This window comes from Branchiostoma floridae, chromosome 7 (genome assembly GCF_000003815.2).
Source record: "Branchiostoma floridae strain S238N-H82 chromosome 7, Bfl_VNyyK, whole genome shotgun sequence".
Lineage (NCBI taxonomy): Eukaryota > Metazoa > Chordata > Leptocardii > Amphioxiformes > Branchiostomatidae > Branchiostoma > Branchiostoma floridae.
In genome coordinates this window covers 545,879-568,643 of record NC_049985.1, presented here as the reverse complement: position 1 = coordinate 568,643, position 22,765 = coordinate 545,879, and the positions used below count along the sequence as shown (strand labels likewise).

The following is a 22,765-nucleotide window of genomic DNA, read 5'->3' as shown; positions in this document are numbered from 1 at the left end:
GAAAGCCTTTTTAACCTCCTTGAGTGAACTAAATGTAATTTTTTTGACAAATTTTATTTGCATTGTCATCTTGTGACATATCAAGCTGTTTATGAATTTGTAATAATTTCATTTGACAAAATTGACGGAATGTATATGTGATTCATAATAACAAAGCCGGATCTCGTGCCCTAGGGCGATGTAACAGTGTCGCAACAGTTGTCTAATCGCCTGCGAAATTTTCGCTTCAACGATTTGTGTTGACTCGGTGACTAAGCATTTATCGTAAGAACGCTTATTGTGACCTCTTGAAGAGAATCACGTCGATACAAGATGCCATGAAAGTTGGAAGAAAGTTTTGAAAGATTTCTGAACTTCCACACGTAGTTTCTGAAGCGACGCCTAGCGGAAAGCTACTCATGACAGGTTAAGGAGTCGACAACGCATGCGCCTAGCAGACAACAATAGTTCTTCACCCAGACAGACCATTTCACCTGACTTCGGTAACTCGCGAGGGACAAAAAGAAACCTTACAAAAGTTTCAACGTCTTCTGAATGGCCCTTCAACAAGCTTTTCTGTCCATGACTGGATGCTCATAGGTAAGTGTCATTTTGTCAAATCTGACTGTTCTTAAAACAAGATAAGATAGCTGCACGAGGAAATGTAAACTTAGACTTTCATCACGTAGGCTTATTTGTTTCCATATCACGTATAGGTTTTAAACTGTCATGATTTTTCGTAAAGGTTTTTTTTTTCTGAAGGTTACAGGAGAGACCTAGACTTGTACACACCCAATCTTAAACCTAAAAATAGATTGTCCACACGTTGTAATTATATCCCATGCCTCGCGGAGTGGCTTATAGGACCAATTGATCAGGATTTTACTAACACTTCGCGCAGTATATGTACGTAGCGGGTGTTATGGTGCAATTCAGACGCCATAAAACTGTGTATAGACCAAAGATATTCCGTGAGAGTCTGCATGCTCCTTTCCGTATGGTGTAGGCTACCTATTCGTATTTCCCATAAAGTTTGAACAGAAAGCCGTCTTGTTCACTTAATTCGTAGCAAATTGACCAAAATTTGCGTAACTGCTTTCATTAATTTTAGGATAATACTTACCTGAAGGGGGTTATTCTGAATTCAGCCTTGTGGGGACCCCATGCAGAGCCTCCTGTAATTATACGAAAATAAACAAAGAAAGAATCCCACACAATGGAATACCGTATGTGAGAGGTGAGAACAGGTAAGTATTCTAGTTTTGAAGTTCACCAAGAAGCGACACAGTCAACAGTGTTAGATATGGTAACATACGTCCATACGTTATGTGTAGAATACGTTTTCTATGTAGTTACAAAAGCAGAATTACCGAGTCTGCTCTAGCAAGTAGTTGGTTCAGCAGTACTGGTAGTTGGAGTGGGGTGGGGGGTCCATACATAGTCCATACATCCACCTAGAACATACCTATATCTATATAGATATCACAGAAAAGTTGCGACGTGGCGCATTCTGTTGTAGCATGTCATTATATACATTTATGTAACGTCCTTTGGTTCTAGTTTGTGTGTTGGGAGGTAGGGTGGGGGGCGTCGACAGGTAGTCTTCACAATATATGAGTCACTCTGTGTAAGCCTCTGGTCACAGTCTGGTGCATTCTGTCGTCAATGCATTATTTGTACCCAGACTTGTCTGAAAATGGTAAACTAGAACGGTTCAATATTTCTTTAAGCTGTCAGAAAAAAAGGGTTAATTGATTACGTAACGTCGCACATTTTCAGGACCAGAGACATGCGATAATTACAGGTGTTCTGACCCATGTTGTGAAAGGTCATAACAGGTCATCTGTCGCTTCTCGTTCCTTGCTTTGTTCTAGATTCGAAGCTGTTTTCGCAAAAGTAATAATTCCTCAAACTCTAAAGATTTTTTAATACTCTTCCAACAATTGTAGAATTTAAGTACATTTCCAGACGTGTAAAATGTACTAAAACCACATATAAACGCCCTTGCAAATGCCTTGTTCATTCCAGGCTACAAATACTAGTAAATACAGAAGTCCATGGGACAAAACCACACTTTTCTGTTTTGGGCCCTGCAAACATTACAGTCACTTTTCTGAAGTATAACGTTACAACAGTAGAGTTATGCATGCTTGAGTAGAGCGTCGTTATAAGCCGCCATGATTTGCTACTTAATTCCCACGCAGAGTTGCCGACTTGTGGCACTTGTCTGTCGTTTTCTACATGAGAATGGACACATCATCACAGTATTGTTATGACTCTCTCTAGTTTTCACTTAATGTAAGGTGTCACTGTTTAACTGTGTTGTGAAGTTTTATACTTGATGTCAGTTAAAATTCGTTTGACTTCACATTTTTGTGTATTTACTGTAAATTCATCTACCTTCGAGGGGATTTGATTTCGTGGTAGAGGACAAATGGAGACTTTGCCACAAGAATACCTTTTTCTGGTGTCATGATTTTGCATCGAAGAGCACAGCGAAAAGTACCCAAACAGAACTATCGTGAATATTCCAAGACTTACAGTATTGCTTTTTGGCAATGCATTGATACATCCCTAGTTCGTCCTGACATTAAAATATAGCGAGTACACAGAAGAATGGTGCCATGGTCGAGGGTAGCCAGCGATCGAGTAATCGAGAATTCACTGGTTCGATCCCCGTATTTGGAGCTGGACGATGTGTTAGGCTTAGGTCACATTTCCAAAGCGGGGCCCGGCCGGGATGTTTTAAGAAACGCAAAATTAAAATGTATGACTAGAAATATACACATGAATCTTATTTTGACATTTCGTTTATTTTGATGTATTTTATATCATTTGTTCGCTCCATAAAGCTTCCCGACCGGGCCCAGGTTTTGAAATGTAACCTAAGCCATATTGGGAAAGGCCCTTTACACATGACTTCGACTGCGAAGGTGGGTGGAAGTGGTGAAATGCGGAAAAGAGGGGGCTGGGGTCTAGACCTTCCAATGCTGTACCCTAGACACAGTGGATAACAATCCATTGACCCCTAAGTCATCACAAGGGCTACCCATACCTTTATTTACAGAAACATGTATCTAGAGCACCTGTTTTGGAAGGCCTAGGTGTCTTTCATGTAACAATTAAGCTTATCTCCATGCCCTGTGATGACCTTACAGCACGTTCCGCCCCGAGTCCGAAAACCTGCACGGCAGCATGTTAACAATAGCGGGAAGCCTCCGCGTTTAAAATACGTCACTCTTCACAGACATTTCGGTTGACAATTTGGGTCAATGATACAATTCAAACAGTGACGACCTTCAGATGATAAAATAAGCTGCACATAAACCGACTTCTAATGGCCAAATAATAACATAGGAGTTTACAAGATCGACTCCTGGCATTCCGATCCTGGCTAGATGCTGTACCATTGGAAAAGGTACTCTACATCACTCACTTTTATCACTCCACCCAGGTATAAAATGGTTCCCTGTCTTCGGTTGGGGAGGTTTGAGACGGTGAAAGGAGAGGGATGGGCCCTGCCTTCCAATTCCAACCCATTGTCCGTATGGCGCTAAGGAAGGCCATGGGACAGCGTTTACTGTTTTTATTACAACATAATGCCTTTTAGCCTTCTTCTATATCTTTGGACAGTATATTTTATGTAACCACGAAGCTTATCTTCAAGCTACAAGCACTGTTATGATCTTATCCACCCCGATAACTCGAGTCCGAAAACCGCCCGAGAGAATTGTCCAAACTTTCTAGAACGTTTGACCAATTGCTGACGTCAAGTATCCACAAGATCACGTGTCGGTATAGCTCTCGCGAGTTTACGTTCTGAAGTGATTGGTCATCAGTATTGATCCTGGAGAAGGCGACAGTGGCCTTTAAAGATTTGACCGTGCATACCTGTTGGAGGAAAGTTAAGCATTGTACTAAGGCTAAAGTGTTATGTAGGTTGGAAATAGACCCTAGACACAGGACCGCATAATTGGTGCCATTTGCCCTGTAGAATGCTAACTCCATCATTTTTTGTCTGTCTCCCCCAGAGTAACCATGACGACCCAGTGGGACTGTGAGCGGAAGGGGCACAGATGTAAGTCACTGCTTTATCAAGCTGAAGAAAAGATAAACTGTAACTTCATCTTGGGAGCTCCTATTACTCTTTAAACAGGTTCAGCTCCGATCCGGCTGTTTTGGACATATTTTAAGCGTTTTTGTCAGGGTTTCTATCTCAAATCTGTCTGTTTTGTTGTCATGTACGACGCCAAACATGAAGAAAAAGTACAATATAGAAAGCCAGACAAAAATAAAAGAACAACAGCATAAAACACGTCAAACTCTGTAGGGACCGAACCTCTGACTCTGCATGAAGGATAGGAACTCTCTTAGCTCTTTGACAGGTTTATTTTCGAGATAGTCCTTTTGTGCTTTAGGCCATATAAACGTTTCTTACTTTCACTGCACATATTTCGTCATTCAAGACATGGATTTCAGCCTTTTCCAGGTCAGGTAAATATTGTCGAAAAAAGATGATTGGGAACAACTTCAAAAAGGATAGCATTGGTATATGTATATAAAGAGTGTGTTCCTCCGCTAACATCAGTTTTGTCCATGTTTGTAGGGGCCAATGACGGGTTCAGGCTGTACAGCGAGTGTCACGGAGCCGAGGAGTTCAAACAGAAGATGGCCGATCTGTTCTCGGTGAGTTACTAGGGTATACTGGAGTCAATGTCTGGCCCTGACTTCTTTTCCTAAAAGATTGAAAGAGAAAAGCGGTTCAACTTTGCTTCAACGAAACAAAGATATAAAGGGTCTTTGAAGTTTCGACTGGTTTTCATAAGGGTTGAATGACCACTTAGGGCACGTGACCGTATCGACAAATGACGTCAGGAATTGTGCCAGGAAATTGATACCGCCCCACTTCTTTTTCTATACAATTCGAAGGACGATCTGTCAAATTTTATGTCGAAGAATGAGCGCTTTACGTTGTGTACGGCAAGAACGTTTGAAATCAATGATAAACGTTATCCTTGTTATTTCCCCAGAACGAGCACACCGTTGGGTTCGGCTCGAGGGTGAAGCTAAGCTGGGACAAGTCTCTGGCCAAGATGTCCGTCATGGGGGCCAGCGTGACGCAGGGGAAGCGGCTTCATCCGTGCGCTGTGGGGGCGGTGGGTTGTTTGTTTGTTTGTTTGTTTATTTGGTTTTTAATTTACAGGCTTGCAATTGAAACTAGAAAGACAACATTTTCGCAAGAATGCAGAATGTTTTCCCTCTAGTTGTTTTTGTGTCAAGCTACTCGCATACAATACTATACCATCAGACTCACCCCAAAGTAGTGTGTGTGAGTGAAAAAAAACGGGACTATTAATTTAAGAAGTCAAACAGGACAAAAGTATTTATAGTATCATATACATGTACTAGTAGTTGATTAGACAATAGTTTTATGTATCACACCATCTTGTTCCCTTAGTCCTTGAGACTGTATATGCAATTATCCCTTGGGCATGATTTTGCAAATAAACAATCCAAGTAGACAGCCCAGGTAGCAAGGCCTGCTGCACAGTCCGGCCTTTTCCGTAAGCCCTCTCTTCTTGAAAGAAGAACACACCAGCAAAACAATATGTTTTCTCCCTCTGGAAAACATACTAAACATTTAAAATAATCTTGCCACCGCAGGTTGGCACGGTGAGCGTGGTGGGCAACCCTCAGTTCCCGCCGCACGACTTTTTTAGACCGGGGCGGGTGTTCCCGCTGCGCCTGCGGCACTCCAACTACACACAGACCGACGACGCCGCGTCAGACATCCGCTCCGTCGCGATCAAGTTCCTCGACGGCGACGAAGGAGGTGCGACTGACCGTATTTACACTTTTGCAGCCACTCTTATTATGGACTTTTAGTGATCTTCATAATATAGGGTTAACGACCGGCCCTGAGGTGTGTACGGTGCCATAATTCCAATAAGGAAACGTGTTTTCCATAATGAGGCCTTGATACACGCATACGAATCACGCAAATATAGACTTAATCTGCATGATATATGCAGAAATGCCATAATTCCTATGAATGGCGGATAATAGGAATTTCATGCTTGCTTTGCGGTCTGTCACGGGACTACGCTGTACTTGATTCTAACTTAATACATTATCGGTACCCTGACTTCATATGTTACTAGTACCTGAAAAATCGCCAGTGTCACTGACGAAAAACAACGGATGTTATCTTAAATGTCTGACCGCTTCCAAAATTATATCCAGTTGCTTGAGTAACTGCTTTTTGGCGTATGTTACCAGAATCCTGACTGCATATCTTGCCAGTACCCAAAACTACATATTTTACCTTAATCCTGACTTTATATATCTTACCTGACTACAGGTCCACTGGACCTGGTGATGAACACAGGCGCCATCTCTCCCTACTGGGACGTGCAGGGCGCCGTGGACTTCCTCGCCGCCATGCGGTCTGCCCCGGCACTGCAGAACTTCTGCGCGGAACATCCAGTCAGGTACAGCTGGCCTCTTTTTTTTTTATTTACTTAGAGTTCACCATAAAACAAGGGTCGTGGAGCCGCTCAAACGTTTTGGGTTACATGGGGAAGCATCTAATCATCATACAGTATGTAGTCTGATAGTATAATAGAAAGATCTAGACATTGAGGGCAGGAAGAAATTGGTAGTTAGAGTTCACTTTTCTTTTCGCAAGTATCCACGATCTTTCATAAATTTCAGCACCCCTAAACTTTAGGGGAGCTGTAATACCACCCCCTAAAGATAACTGAATGTGCAACAACTAACGGCGCGGTCAGATTCGCTGTAGCTTTTATTATTTACATGTACGTTGTGTCCTATCTTGTGCCATTGGGAAAGGTACTTCGTCACGACTTCCTCATTCCCCCAGGTGGGCACCTGACTTCGGTTGGGGAAAGAGATGAGCTCCGTCTTAGATACAGTGGATAACAACATAACCAGCTGTCCCCAAGGCATCAAAAAAGCTATAGGTCTTCCTTTTAGCTTTACATGCCTTCAGAAAAAATAACATTTCCGTCCCACCGCAGGCACTACGCGCTGATCGACTCTCTGAGACGCGCGCCCAACTCCTACACGGACCTGACGTACTACTCCTAGCACGTCTTCCGTTACAGAAAGGCCCCCAACCTGTAAACATACAAGCATTATTTATGTGTAACCCTTATACACGGGCTCAGCAAGACAAGGGTTTTAGTAAGGAAATATATATTTTCCTCTCCCCGCAGACATTACGCGTTGATCGACTCGCTGTGTGGGACGAACCCCGACTTCCAAAATCATACCCTACACACAATCGACAACAACCCACTGCCACAACTCAACGGCCTCAAAAGGCTATGGAACTACCTTTTAGTTTTACCTAGTACCTTCACATTTCATGAAGAAACAACATTTCCGTCCCTCCGTAGACACTACGCTTTGATCGACTCCCTTCGCCGCGCGCCCAACTCCTACCTTCACATACATATGCATTTCATGAAGAAATAACCTTTTCGTCCCACCGCAGACACTACGCTTTGATCGACTCCCTTCGCCGCGCCCCCAAATCCTACACGGACCTGACGTACTACTCCCAGCACGTCTTCCGCTTCAGAAAGGCCCCAAACCTGTAGACATACAGGCATTATGTAACTCTTATATATGGTCTCAGCAGGACAAGGGTTTTAGTAAAAAAGATATATATTTTCCTCTCCCCGCAGACATTACGCGTTGATCGACTCGCTGTGTAGGACGAACTCCGACTTCCAAAATCTTACCCTAGACACAGTCGACAACAGCCCACTGCCACAACTCAACGGCCTCAAAAGGCTATGGAACTACCTTTTAGTTTTACCTAGTACCTTCACATTTCATGAAGAAACAACATTTCCGTCCCTCCGTAGACACTACGCTCTGATCGACTCCCTTCGCCGCGCGCCCAACTCCTACCTTCACATATATATACATTTCATGAAGAAATGATATTTTTCCGCACCCCCGCAGACACTACGCTTTGATCGACTCGCTGCGACGCGCGCCCAACTCCTACACGGACCTGACGTACTACTCCCAGCACGTCTTCCGTTTCAGAAAGGCTCCAAACCTGTGAACATACAGGCATTATGTAACTTTTATATACGGTCTCAGCAGGACAAGGGTTTTAGCAAAAAAAAAAAAAATATTTTCCTCTCCCCGCGTTGATCGACTCGTTGCTTGGGACGAACTCCGACTTCCAAAATCATACCCTAGACACAGTCGACAACAGCCCACTGCCACAACTCAACGGCAACAAAAGGCTATGGAACTACCTTTTAGTTTTACCTAGTACCTTCGCATTTCATGAAGAAATAACATTTCCGTCCCTCTGTAGACACTACGCTTTAATCGACTCCCTGCGCCACGCGCGCCCAACTCCTATCTTCACATATATATGCATTTCATGAAGAAATAACATTTCCGTCCCTCCGTAGACACTACTCTCTGATCGACTCGCTTCGCCGCGCGCCCAACTCCTACACGGACCTGACGTACTACTCCCAGCACGTCTTCCGCTTCATGGCGAAGGACGGCGAGCGGCGCTACGTCAAGTACCGCCTCATACCTGACGTCGACGTACACGAGACGGGGCTGCTGGACAGGAACGAGCAGCCAAAACCATGGTAAGACACCTTTGCTTTTATATTTCACTCTACGTATACAACCAATCTATTATCACTATTGACCATAGTATTTAGATGGCCACGTGGATGGTCATTAGAACATGATGAAGACAACAGAGACGGGTTTAATACTGGACAGAAACGCGCAGCCGAAATCCTGGTATGTGCGACAGAGACTTAACTACCATACTCCGCCCTATGTGTACAGCCTTCGTCAGGTTTAAATGCACCATTGGCCATCGCTTAAGTCACTTTTGGAGGTCACATAGCCTTGATTGACATCCGAGTGTTGATCATCCGAACCCAAAGAAGACAGATTTGTTGGAAAAGTTAGTTGGCTTCTTTCCTTTCCAATTGTCACTTGTGCTGAAAGAAAATCTATCTATCAGCAAAGTGAACATGTGTCTATGGTCAAAGATCATTTCACTCCCAACTGGAGTAGAATATTTCCCTTGCAATCTTTGTGGCTCGTAACTTTCTTACTTTTGTTTCAACTACATAACTTGCTGTCCAAGTTCCGACTTTCGCGCAGGAGCTGCAGAGGTCCTTGCTGGAGTACCGACTGCAGATCCGCTCCTGAGGCGTCGCCAAAAACCTTACAAAGTGACAACGGCCCCGTTTCTGTTGCAGGTACACGGAACGGGACATGACCGAGCGGCGGCCGCGGGGTTACCTGCGGACAGAGTTTGCCCAGGAGTTACAGCGGTCCCTGTTAGAGTACCGCCTGCAGGTGCAGCTACACGAGTGGGTGGAGGGAGATCCGTACGAGATCTTTAACCCCGCCTGTATCTGGGACCCCAAGACTCACCCGTGGATGGACCTGGCTAGGGTCTGCGTTACAAACCTTCTTCCACAGGTACTCTCTTATTCACTCACTCACTCACTCACTCACTCACTCACTCACTCACTCACTCACTCACTCACTCACTCACTCACTCACTGATGTACATACAAAGATTTCGCTATTGTTACATGTGAATCGACTTACAGTAAGTTTTTACATAACAATGTTAATCTTGCTAATTTACTAATTGCAATTCTACCAATCAGTTCATTTATTCCTTTACTCACTTAGAGCGTCTTGGAGCGGACGATATTCGACCCTTCTATCCAGCCGCCATCTTTGGGCCTCCTGGAACCCAAGTCTAGTCACGACCATAATAGTCTGCCGCACTTGAACTCTGACCTCCACTCTCGACCAATGAGACCGGGGGAAGGGAAGCTACCCGTGGACTTAGCGGAGGGCTCGTACGTGCTTTTTTTTTTTGATTATGCACTTTAGCAAATAGCTAACCTCAAAAATCACCACTGGAAAAAAAACTAGCTCACAGACATATGCAATAACAACAGCAAATGAATCACAGCATTTAGTAGTCCAAGATGGTATATCAGGGTCACGTTTCGAGTTGTAAATTTTAGTAGATGATTCAGTCAATTTTAAAGCGTTTGGTGTCTACGATGTATGTTTGGGTTAGATTGTTATTTTCATGAAACAAAAAAAGGTTAATCCCTTAGTCGCAGGTAGGTAAGGTTTATTTTGATTCAGGTAGACTGTTGAAATCAAGGATGGGGCCAACTAAGTTCTGTAGATTTAGTATGTAGTTCTGTAGTTCTGTAGTTTGCCGTGGAAGGAGTTTCGCCCCACCTTCCATGGGAAACTCCCGACATTAGACAAACTTAGCCAACTTTGAAACTAGTAAATCAGCGCCCCCACATCAAATAAAATCCAACCCCGCTGGAAGTCTATACACCTTTCTCACGCGGCGGCCATCATAGATCAAAGACGAGGTCAATGAGGCAAACAGACAAAACTTATTTCTAAAATCAGCTCCCATTTTGTTTCTCCCCAGACCACACAAATTTTCACAATATAAATAATACAAATAATAAATATCATAACAAGTGTTATGCACCGAAAGATGTAACAATTTATAGTAGCGTAGACTGATCCCACTGTCCCTTAAGAGATGCAAAATAAAAACATAATAATGCAAATATTTCACGGACATGCAGCCAAATCTCTTATTGGTTGCTTTCCTAATTGGCAGGCTACCATTTGTTGAACTACTAATTATGATGGACAGTCTTTTGTTTGCCTCATTGAAGTCGTTTTAGATCTATCATGGCCGCCGCGTGAGAAAGGTGTATTGTAGATTGCAGCGAAGGTTTACTGTTTGCTCCGTGAATACTTTCATCAGGTTGGTACGTCACTGAATAAAGAGACTCTTTTTACACAACCCTTGCTTTATTCTCACCAACGTTTCGGTTCTCTTCACCACTGTTTGCTGGTTGTAGGTACGCGCTGGAGTTCCACACGGGAGTGCAGCGGGGCGCTGGTACAACAGCTGACGTGTGGATCACTCTCACCGGGACCTGGCTCAGGACCTTCTTCTCACTTTACTGTTTTCTGGTTGTACTAGTAGGTACGCACTGGAGTTCGCACCGATAGAAACCATACATTATGCACTCCTGAAAACGACACAAGTCGCTGCAACGTCTGCAGAAGAATACAAGAGGGTTATGTACCGAAGAAGACTATATGTTCAATTGATGTACCAAACTGATGAACTATTTACGGAGGTTTACTGTTTGCCGGCTGTAGGTACGCACTGGAGTTCCACACGGGAGTGCAGCGGGGCGCTGGTACAACAGCGGACGTGTGGATCACTCTCACCGGCACCTGGCTCCGAACGGATAGGATCAAAATGGAGAAATCCTTCTTCGACGAGTTCGAGAGGGGCGCGGTCAGCCGGTTCCACTTCAAGTCTGTAGATGTAGAAGAGGTAAATAGTAAATAGATCTCCACTTTCTTTGAGTGTGCGGCGAAAGACATTTGCCTATACATGTATATAGTAAAATGCTAAACTTTCTTCAAACACATAGGTATACACAAATAAAATTTTCAACGACCACTGTCGCCTTCTTCAGGATCAATACTAACGACCTGAGAATGTAACCTCGGGAGAGTTACAGACACGGGATCTTTAACACGTGATTTTTGTCTATGCATGAGAAAGTCGTAACTGGGGTTTGATAGATATCGATCATTGCTACGCCACACCTCTTGTCTTATCACGGAGTATTAACCTGCTGATAATAAAGAGAGAAAATTGAGAAAAAATTGAGAAATTAATGAGAAGCCCCTCTGAAAAACGCTCTACGAACCTGATGATTATCGATAGATTGTAGGCGCACTATATGGACAAACGTCAGGCTACATGCCATATTCATACTCATACACGTTGACTATTGTAAACGAAAGTCTCAAGACCATGGCCACTGATCTATTCCTCCCCAGGTCCTCCTGGTGACCCTTGAGAGCAGCTCGAAAGGTTTCTGGCACGACTGGTACGTGGAGAACGTGTTCGTGAACGACCGCAAGCGGGGGCGACGGTACGAGTTTCCGTGCCACAGGTGGATCAGGGACAGGGTCGTGTTGAGAAGTGGACACGGTAAGAATATGTATTTTAGTTCGGCCAGCTATTTGGCCTTAAACTTTCAGATTGTAAGCGCAAACCGTAAGTCGACAGAGACGGCGGGCGGTATCAACTATCTGGTACTTTTGACCAATCACTGACGTCCGAATCATTAACCACGAGTCTTAAGTAATTGTACTCCATCTGCGACTGCTCTTATCCACTGTCTCACACCTTCTGAGACCTGCCTAACTGTTTATCCGGTATCCTCTGTTTCTTGGCCGACCTCCTTCTAAAAGAGGGTTATGCAACTTCAACAGTAAACTTCTTGCGGTGAAGTTAATTAATCAGCTCCTGGACGTCATCAGTTTCTGGACGTTGTCCAGTATACTTGTACATCCAAATCCAGATGAGTCCAAAGTTAACACATGCAACAGCAACGGTATTTATTTTAACATCTTATTTTACCACTTTATTTTACTCTACAGCCTGCCTGAACGCGTACGAGTTCCACGACCTGCTTGCTGCGGAGCGGCAGCTGGAGGTCCAGGACAGGCAGCGGCGGTACAAGTGGTCCTACAGCATCCCAGGATGCCCCGGGCACCTGTACGGCATCACCAACCAGGACCTCCCACGAGATGTCCGCCTCATGAACGACAAATCGCGAGACTTCGCCACCGCACCCAAACGCGGAAGCGTCAAGACATTCTTTAAGCGAGTTTTCGGAATTCTGCGGAGTTTGGACGATTTTAAGGACCTGGCGAAGTCTGTAACGAGTGAGATTTCTCCACATATTATGGAAGACTGGCACAACGACTTGGAGTTCGGGCGGCAGTTTCTGAACGGGATCACGCCGAGCGCCATCCGGCGGTGTCGAGGCGGTCTCCCAAGGAACTTCGGACTGAGGGACGAGATGGTACAGGGCTGCTTTGACGACAAGACGACCCTTAGTGAAGAAATAGAGGTGAGTTAGCTGGCACGGTTACCAAGGAAACATTGTTGTTCCGTCGTTGGTTCAGTCTAGTTGGATAAGTCATTGCATTTTTTTACATGGATGTGCTCTCACTGACCTCTCACATTTTTATCATCAGCAAAGTTTTTTTACGTAGAATGGTTAACGGAATTGTCTTCCGGTGACGATGGCTTCGGCAGCAATGGTTCGAATTTTGTTTCGACGGACTTAAACTTTTCCAAGTCGTGAAAGGCAGACCTATTGTTACATGTCAAGTTTTTATGTCTTGGGGGTGGGGTGGTGTATTCATGCTTTAATAGCTAAATGGCTTGGAGCGAAGCGGTAGTAATAGTGGTCAAGAAGATCAAAGCCTTGTCTCCTGGCAAATATTTTACTTTATATCACGCCGTTACTTTGATATTTGAATGATATTTATGATCATATTTCACTCACTTGTACGTTGATTTTAACATGATGTAAAGTCTGCCATTGCTGGGTTTTGAAAGTTCGTTTTCCCAATAAAAACATGCATCACCATAATCACAAGCATCGTCATCGTCATCATCATTATCGGAGATCAGGGGAAAATTCAGCGAGTCTATTTTGGGTTGGAAACTAGTTCAACTAAGGAGATTTTGATACAACATTTTCCAAATGCTATTTACCTACACAGCTAGTAATGACTTCACCCTTACTAACATTGGAAATGAATAAATAAATGACTTTACCCTTCCCTCCAGGCGGGCCACATCTACATCGTGGACTGCGGCATCCTGGACGGGCTCCAGCAGAACACCTCCCGCGGAAACTTCTACTTCGCCGCGCCACTCGCGCTCTTCCACGTCAACAGACTAGGGGACTTCCTACCCATCGCCATACAGGTAATAAGCACTGTCAAAGTTCCGAGTGCACATGCTCAGCACTATTCCACGTCAACAGGCTAGGAGACTTCCTACCCATCGCCATACAGGTAATAAGCACTGTCACGGTTCCGAGTGCGCTCGCGCTCTTCCACGTCAACAGGCTAGGAGACTTCCTACCCATCGCTATATAGGTAATAAGCACTGTCAAAGTTCCGAGTGCGCTCGCGCTCTTCCACGCCAACGGGCTAGGGGACTTCCTGCCCATCGCCATACAGGTAATAAGCACTGTCAAAGTTCCGAGTGCACATGCTCAGCACCATTTCACGTCAAGGCTAGGGGACTTCCTACCCATCGCTATACAGGTAATAAGCACTGTCATGGTTCCAAGTGCACATGCTCAGCACCATTTCACGTCAAGGCTAGGGGACTTCCTACCCATCGCCATACAGGTAATAGGCACGTTCACGGTTCCGAGTGCGCCTGCGCTCTTCCACGTCAACAGACTAGGGGACTTCCTACCCATCGCCATACAGGTAATAGGCACGTTCACGGTTCCGAGTGCGCCTGCGCTCTTCCACGTCAACAGACTAGGGGACTTTCTACCCATCGCTATACAGGTAATAAGCACTTTCACAGTTCCGAGTGCGCATGCTCAGCACTCTTCCAAGTCAGCAGGCTAGGAGACGTTCTCCCCATCGCCATACAGGTAATAAGCACTGTCATGGTTCCGAGTGCGCTCGCGCTCTTCCACGTTAACAGGCTAGGGGACTTCCTACCCATCGCCATACTGGTAATAGGCACGTTCACGGGTCTGAGTGCGCATGCTCGGCGATAGGGATTGTGGGTAAATATGTCAAGGGTAAAGGCCCCTGAGTTGTAAACAGTACAGTGCTGTTTGAATAGAAATTGTATTCACCTCTTTTAAGAAGAGGGAAGAGACATGTAAGCGATAGATCTAGTACCAACATGGCTTCAGTTATTCTCTTTCACCAATGGTTCACTTGCAACGCTACAAGCAATGGCATTTTACCCTTAGTCTTTCATATAACATTATAAGTACTGTATTCAGACCATGTAGATAGGAACATGCAAATGAAGATCATTCACAAATCTGTTAACTCATTCAGATAGTACGCCAAAAGTGACGTCATCGTCCGTACCGACGGACTACCTTTAAGCAGTAAGCAAATAAGCACTCAGGCAACTGGATACGATTTTAGAAACGGTCAGACCTTTCAGACAACCACCCGGTGTCTTTCGTCGAAATGGGTTATCTGAAACGGATGGTCGTTTCCAAAATCATATCCAGGTGCCTCAGTAGCTGCTTTTAGGCATATCTTATTACCTGGATGTCTAGTCTTTGTCGACGCGTCATTCATATATTCTTTCCTATCCAGATCAACCAGCGACCCGGTAACGACAACCCGGTCTTCACGAGCGAGGACTCGGACATCGACTGGCTCATGGCCAAGATCTTCCTCAGAAACGCGGACGCGCAGCTGCAACTCGTCGTCAGCCACCTGCTAGGTAAGGTCGCACAACTTAGTAGTCATCCGCGAAACCTGGATCTATGACGTAGGTAAAAAAAAAGTAGTGCGGCCGACATCTTGGTTTGGTTTGTTCTGACACCCAACAATAACAATCAGATCTTCTGACAGCTTTTTATATGATGGGATATAATAACCCCAAAGGCATAATGTTTTTATTACCATTGACCTACTCCTGCCAGGTTTGTACTGACCAGTACAAGTTGCATATCCGGACAGATTTTATTGGTATACGAACGCTTTAATGCGAAAGCCAGTTAGTTATAAAACTTCACTGTATATGGTAGAACAATAAGTCGGCTCTAAGATCGTATTATAGTAAGATTGTGAATTTGGCACATTCGGTGTATACAGGCTTTTCAGTTGACGTCATCTGCGCCATGCATGTTGGATTACAGCGTACGTCTGTAAACCACATCAAGATGCTACTGCTTAATTCAATTACCCGCCAACATGGTCGTCGGATGATTCATATTATAATTATTATATGACGTCAGTGAAAATCCTGTATATGGATCCCAAAACAAACTTGACAAATCAAGAATTGTTGTGGGCGTAAATATGTGAGTTTTGGGAAGTGGGTACACGTGTTTTGAAGTGATTGTTTTAGCATGTTATTGTATATTTATGGGTATTGTAGTCTACATGGTTCCTTTGCGTAGAGTCATAGTCTGTATAGACAGACTGACAGTAGAAACCGTGTATTTCATTGGAAAGTTAATTTGGTAAACCTTCCCCATAGACACGCATCTGATCATGGAGCCGTTCGCGGTCGCCACCTACCGACAGTTGCCGGGAGTGCACCCCCTGTACAAGCTGCTGGTGCCGCACTTCCGGGGCATGTTGGGTATTAACGTGTTCATCCGCGAGGCGCTCATCAAGGAGGGGTCTGTGCTGGACAGCGTCATGTCGCTTGGACCGCAGGGCCGGCACGAGCTGCTCAGAAAGTAAGTCTAAGTTTTATCAAGGAGGTTTTATCAAAGTGTGTAATTTTATTTAAGTTTGCAACTTAGAAATGTCTTCATTTGATAGTTGTGCGTCTACTTCAAGTCTCAGAAACCAGAATACACTAGTGTTCTGAAGAACTGTACATAGAAGTGCCAATTATTGACACTAAATGGCAAGACGATGTTGTCGTTACTTTGGTGTCCTTCAAAATAACTTATAATTTTTTATGTGCCTCCATACATAAAATATGTAGTTCAATGTCTTCCATATCTGTGTGTTGTCTCTAGATTTAAGAAATGACTTGAAGAGAGAAAGTAAGTTTTCCTCACTTCCAGAAGAAGACGTTTCTTCCTCATTCTTATTGTCGGACGATGAAACTCGAAGACATACAACAAAATTAAAGTTACTCAAGCAAGTATTATGTCACCGAGCGTGTGCCCCCAAGGAAAAGCACTTTTCACGTCTGCCATTAAACGACTCGCCCTGTTGAGATAGATAAACAATGAACAATTCTTTACATTGCAGATGTTACAAAGCCTTCAACATCCGGGCCCTGGACCTTCCCGCGTCCCTGAAGGACCGGGGACTGGACGACTTCAGACTGTTGCCTGGTTACCGTTACCGGGACGACGGCATGCTGATCTGGGGGTGTATAGAGAAGTTTGTCACAGGTAGGACAATCGCTTGTTAGTTGATAAACGTTTTGACACTTTCGATTGCTGATGTCACGTGAAACTAAGGTCACGTGACACAAACGATTGGTCATTCGAACTTGACAGAGACTGTAGTACTAACAGTGGAAAACTCGGTGGGACACAGTTTACTTACTTATAGTGTAGTCAAACGTCGGTTTAAACTTGAAAGCTGTCTTATTCTGAACATGTCAAACCTCAATTTCATTCTAAATGCCTTTATAATAGTAGTTGTCAGCAGGGGTAGTTGGGCAGGTCTCGCTGTGCGTCTTGATTAACCAAACCAATAGATACGTGAATAAGCTTTGAAGTTGATTTCTGACCGTCAACAGACATGCTGAGCCTTCACTACGATCGCGACGCCACCTTACTGGACGACCTGGAACTGCAGCGGTGGATCAGTGACGTGTACGAGCACGGGTTCAACTGGGAGGACAACCTAGACCGCGGCATCCCGCACAGGATCAAGTCCTTCAGGCAGCTGGTGAGTGTTAACATGGCAACCGCGTTACCAAGGCAACCACGTTACCATGGCAACCACGTTACCATGGCAACCACGTTACTACGGAAACCGTGTTACCATAGCAACCGTGATACAATGGTGACTCGGCCCCTTTGTTAATATATTGTCACATTCCTATACCGGTTCCAGCAGGACAAAAAACAAACAAATCTTTATTTCTTATATACACTTTTATAGACGAAACAACTACAACTGGAAGTTGGCATAACTCAATAACAAGTGTGCACAAACAAGCAAATGAACATAGCATAATCATCACCTTCATCACTCTGACCATCCTCCCCATCCTCCTCTCCTCCAGGTTGACATCGTGACGATCATCATCTGGACCTGCTCGGTGCAGCACGCGGCGGTGAACAACGGCTGTCGGGACATCCTGGGCTTCGTGCCGAACGCGCCCCTCAGTCTGCGCCGGCCCCCGCCGCCATGGAAGGGCATCATCAACATGACGGACATCGTACGGACACTGCCGGACATGGATACTGCTGTACTGCAGACGAGCATCGCGGATATGATGTGTGAGGAGCCGAGAGACGAGGTGAGGGGTCTATGAGCGTGTGTTTGCGTGTCTGTGCGTGTGTTTGTATGTTGTGTGCGAACCCTGCCCGACATGGACACCGCCGTGCTGCAGACTAGCATCGCTGATATGATGTGTGAAGAGCCCAGGGACGAGGTGAGATGTCTGTGTGTGTGTGTATGTGTGTGTGTGTGTGCGTGTCTGTGTGTATGTGTGTGCGTGTGCGCGCGTGTGTGTGTGTGTGTGTGTGTGTGTGTGTGTGTGTGTTGTGTGCGGACCCTGCCGGACATGGATACCGCCGTGCAGCAGACGAGCATCACTGATATGATGTGTGAGGAGCCCAGAGACGAGGTGAGATGCCTTCTTGTGTGTGTGTGTGTGTGCCTGTCTGTCTGTCTGTCTGTGTGTCTGTACGTGTGCGTGGGTGCTGTAGACTAGCATCGCTGATATGTGTGAGGAGCCGAAAGACGAGGCGAGATGTCTACGTGTGTGTGTATGTCTGCCAGTCCGTGCGTTTATGTGTCTGTACGTGTGTGCATGTGTCTGTAAGTGCGAGTGTGTGTGTGTGTGTGTGTGTGGAGGGCATGTATCTATCTGTACGTGTGTCCTGTCATGTCAACGACCTTGTGCCCTTGGGAAAGGCACTTCATACAACTTTTCATCTGTGGTGGCATTAAGTAGTTCGGCATTTTTATAATTCTTCTTCCCGTCCACAGGTGTACCTGAGTCACTACCCGGAGCGGCACTTTGTAGAGGAGAACGCTCGGGCCGTCATAGACGAGTTCCAGTACAACATCCAGGCCATCAACGACGCCATCGCCAAACGGAACGCAGTTGGAGACGTGCCCAACACGTACCTACTGCCCAGCAACATACCCAACAGCATATCGCGGTAGAACATTCACAACGAGACAGGAGGCGATATAAACTGCTGGACACATTCGAACGCCTGTGCCGAAATAGACGAGCTCGATCCAGTACAAGATACAGACAATCAACTACACAATTGCTAATCGGAATACCCTGGAAGATGGGCCCGACACAACATTGATGTTCCCACTTTTGTATGCGTAGCATCTAGATCTAACCAGCTGTCAGCCAATCGGAGAATGCCTCAAATGTTCTTTAAGTAAAGCCGATTGGCTGATTCACTATTGGCTGAGGCCACTTGCCCGTGGCCAATACAATATACCTTAGGATTCCACTGTTGTGCGCGTCGCTTCTATCCATCTATCAGCTAATCAGAGAATCCGCGGGCGAAGCTCTGGGTAGGAGAATGGCTAGGTGCAGTTATCAAGTTGAACAACAGGGGGCAGTCCTTCCGCTTTGCCGTCGTTTCGACGATATCATCACCACTTTTGACTGGACTGGACTGATACGGCCTAAAATAGGACACGATCCGATGGAAGTCTTCATTGTCTACTGTCACTGATACCAAAAGGGAGCATATCGTGGTAAAACTCTGAGATGAACTGAGCTCGCAAAAGTACGGATGGACGTTTTCGCAGCCTTCTACCAGATTGTTTAGATTACGAGCCTATGATTGTGAACAGTTTCATTATTATGCTGCCAGATCATAGGCATTTTAAAGTTTGCTTGTATATATCGAGTTTTGCCAAAGTATCGGTAGTGTGTCTTCTACATTCCGCTTTCAGTTTTGCGTAAAATCTATTTTGCTTTCGTTTGAGGGGCCGACACAGTATGAATGCAGATATTCGGAGTATTTTGCACATCTTATTGCTGCTAGATGTTAAACTCGTATCCTAAGTTTACAGGACATTCCTGAAGCTGTTTTGCAGAATCTTGCATTTTGGTTGCCACGAGTATTTTTTGTCTGCACGCGGACTAAAGGAAGCTGAACATGGAACTTCTCCTGCCAAGGTTATTTGAAACCCCTTCTCTTGTACATAATCGGATTAAAAGAAAGTTTATTTCCATCACTGCATACATGTGTGTTGCCTGGTTGTGAGCAGAACTTCGAAGGAGGGTTTTGTATTTCTGTATTGTTTTTGTTGTTGTTACCCACTGAAGATCAGAGACAACGTACAAAATGTATATCGGTTTGGGTTATGACATGTAAAGTTAGTGGTCATGGTGTGGAGAGAATCTGTTTCTGTTCTTTAGACGTTAACTGGGACACTTCGTCAACTTCGTTATTTTGGTTTATTTCAAGGACTCAGGGAAGAGTAGTGGTGCACATGTGCAACACTGATGGAGATGTTATAAAATAAACAAACAAACAAACAAGTGTGTTTAACCTCGTTAGACCGAGGACATGAACCAAGGTGCGAAAGACGGAAACAAGACTGTTTCACATGACCGGTAAACCGCCCTTAGGTAAAGGCGTAATCCACTCCCACCGGGAAGGAGGCCTGCTCTTCTGATGAATGTGCCGCAATGTGGACTTACTTTACAAAACTGGTTTGTTACGCCTTAAGGCAATTTACCGGTTTGTATAACTTTTATTTTTTGTCGATTCATCTCAGGTATGTGGTAGTAAACTAAACTAGATCCCAGACACCAAGTGTTTCTTATGATTATATATAATACTTTATTTGATTTATTACTATATATATTACTCTTACGGTTAGCATTGCGATACAGAATCTTCTAATGATTTCATTAATGAATTTGCAAGACATAAACGATGACAAACCAAGACCCATCTTGTATCTTGTTTACTTTGATACTGCTAAATATTGTAAAAATGAAACATTTTCCCAGTTACTTGATAGCTTTATTCATAAACAATGTAGATAAAGAAACACATAGCCTTATTGAATTCGTTATGAATAAATGTACAAGTACCCAATGGTAACTTGAAATTACATAATAGACCATTAATGCTACATGAAGGAAACAATGTTGTTACCTCTGTCTCTAAAAACCCGACATAATTCTTTTGACAGTCCTTAGTGTGTGAGGACTGGGCCTATAGCCGTACATTCTGTGCTGACAGTCCTTAGTGTGTGAGGACTGGGCCTATAGCCGTACATTCTGTGCTGACAGTCCTTAGTGTGTGAGGACTGGGCCTATAGCCGTACATTCTGTGCTGACAGTCCTTAGTGTGTGAGGACTGGGCCTATAGCCGTACATTCTGTGCTGACAGTCCTTAGTGTGTGTGGACTGGACCTATAGCCATACATTCTGTGCTGACATTCCTTAGTGTGTGAGGACTGGGCCTTTTGCCGTACATTCTGTGCTGACAGTCCTTAGCGTGTGAGGACTGGGCCTATAGCCGTACATTCTGTGCTGACAGTCCTTAGTGTGTGAGGACTGGGCCTATAGCCGTTCATACTGTGCTGACAGTCCTTAGTGTGTGAGGACTTGGCCTATAGCCGTACATTCTGTGCTGACAGTCCTTAGTGTGTGAGAACTGGACCTATAGCCGTACATTCTGTGCTGACAGTCCTTAGTGTGTGAGGACTGAGTCTTTATGTACAACAAGACACAATTCAGCCCCTGGCTGCCAGAACCTAATGTTTTAATAATAAAACATTTTTGATTGATGATTGATTGATTGATTGATTCTGTGCCGCTTTCAAAGGCTCTTGGAGTCCTGCCTGTAGTTTTCACAATCTTTGCACCAAGACGCTTAGACCATTTTTTCTGTGTTTGTCCTCCATAAGATGAACCTTGAAGCATAAAGACGTCTGTTGCTATGATCAGGTGCGCAGGCGCGGTGGCGAGCAGCAGGAAGTTACGAGAGCTCTGAGATTTTCCTGAATTTGAACGTATTTCTTTACCACTTTACCCTTGTTTCCCCGGTCAGTTTACAGTATAGATAGTTCTTGAACATATTGGGAACCCGTAATACCGGTGAATAGTCAAAATTTTGTTATTTGAATGAAATTCCGGACAGGTTTGAAACTGACGCTTACAGAGTGGGAGGGCGGTATAATTTGCGTGGTAAGTACAGTAAAGGGAAAATAACCGACCTGTTCTGTTCTTCTGATAATGTGCGTTGCCATTTTTTTACTGGGCAGCTTATGATTGCTAGATTTTGTGGAACTTGCAAGATTTCGAACATTGCCTCCCGGCTAACTTGCATGTGAATTACGTACTGGGTGGGAGGGCGAGCAAGCAGTTTTATCATCGACCTGAACTCACTTTGATAGCTTATTTGATGATTTGAATTTCAAAATACAACAGTTGAAATTAATATACGTTGTTTGGTTTGCATCACTGTTGTTGCATTTGCATGGTCTGTCGGCGAAGCGACCGACGATAGCTTTGTACAACGATATTTGTGCCGTTCAACAGTTCTATTTGTGTGTGGTGGAAACCTGTGTATTAAGGTCGCCTGTGTGGCGGGAACCTATGTGGTAAGGTCGCCTGTATGGCGGGAACCTGTGTGGTCAAAAGAGAACGGGGTACTTCTGAATGTAACGATTTACTCTGGGTTCGTGTATCAAAAGACCTCTTAGGTACACCCAAAGATGTTTTTCTCTGTAGTGTATATATAAGTCCTGTTTATTCGGCCGTTCATAAAAGAGCCGACGATTCGATTTTTGATGTCTTAGAACAGGACATAGAGCTGTTTTCCTCGAAAGGTTATGTGATTCTTGGGGGAGACTTCAACAGCCGGTTAGGTTCTCTGCAAGACTTTAATGAAGATGACCCCTTAGATTTAGACCTTGAACCTGAAATGCTCACTAATATAGACATCCCTAGAAA

The 22,765-nt window shown here is 44.6% G+C and overlaps 2 protein-coding genes across 2 annotated transcripts; both read left to right on the top strand.

Moving 5' to 3' along the window:
- The first annotated feature begins 1,118 nt into the window (after positions 1–1,118).
- Positions 1,119–8,634, top strand: LOC118419220 (allene oxide synthase-lipoxygenase protein-like). The gene is made up of 7 exons (XM_035825570.1): positions 1,119–1,226; positions 4,011–4,057; positions 4,586–4,665; positions 5,010–5,135; positions 5,644–5,812; positions 6,341–6,470; positions 8,442–8,634. Exons 2-7 carry the CDS (start codon positions 4,018–4,020, stop codon positions 8,632–8,634), a joined length of 738 nt encoding a protein of 245 aa, XP_035681463.1. The 5' UTR covers positions 1,119–1,226; positions 4,011–4,017.
- Positions 8,635–9,253: 619 nt separating this feature from the next.
- On the top strand, positions 9,254–20,033 carry LOC118419219 (allene oxide synthase-lipoxygenase protein-like). Its single transcript, XM_035825569.1, has 12 exons — positions 9,254–9,486; positions 9,706–9,878; positions 11,233–11,413; positions 11,929–12,082; positions 12,535–13,010; positions 13,739–13,879; positions 15,259–15,388; positions 16,151–16,355; positions 16,882–17,027; positions 17,375–17,532; positions 17,873–18,109; positions 18,805–20,033. The coding sequence occupies exons 1-12, from the start codon at positions 9,277–9,279 to the stop codon at positions 18,982–18,984; spliced, it is 2,391 nt and encodes a 796-aa protein (XP_035681462.1). The 5' UTR covers positions 9,254–9,276; the 3' UTR covers positions 18,985–20,033.
- Positions 20,034–22,765: the final 2,732 nt, after the last annotated feature.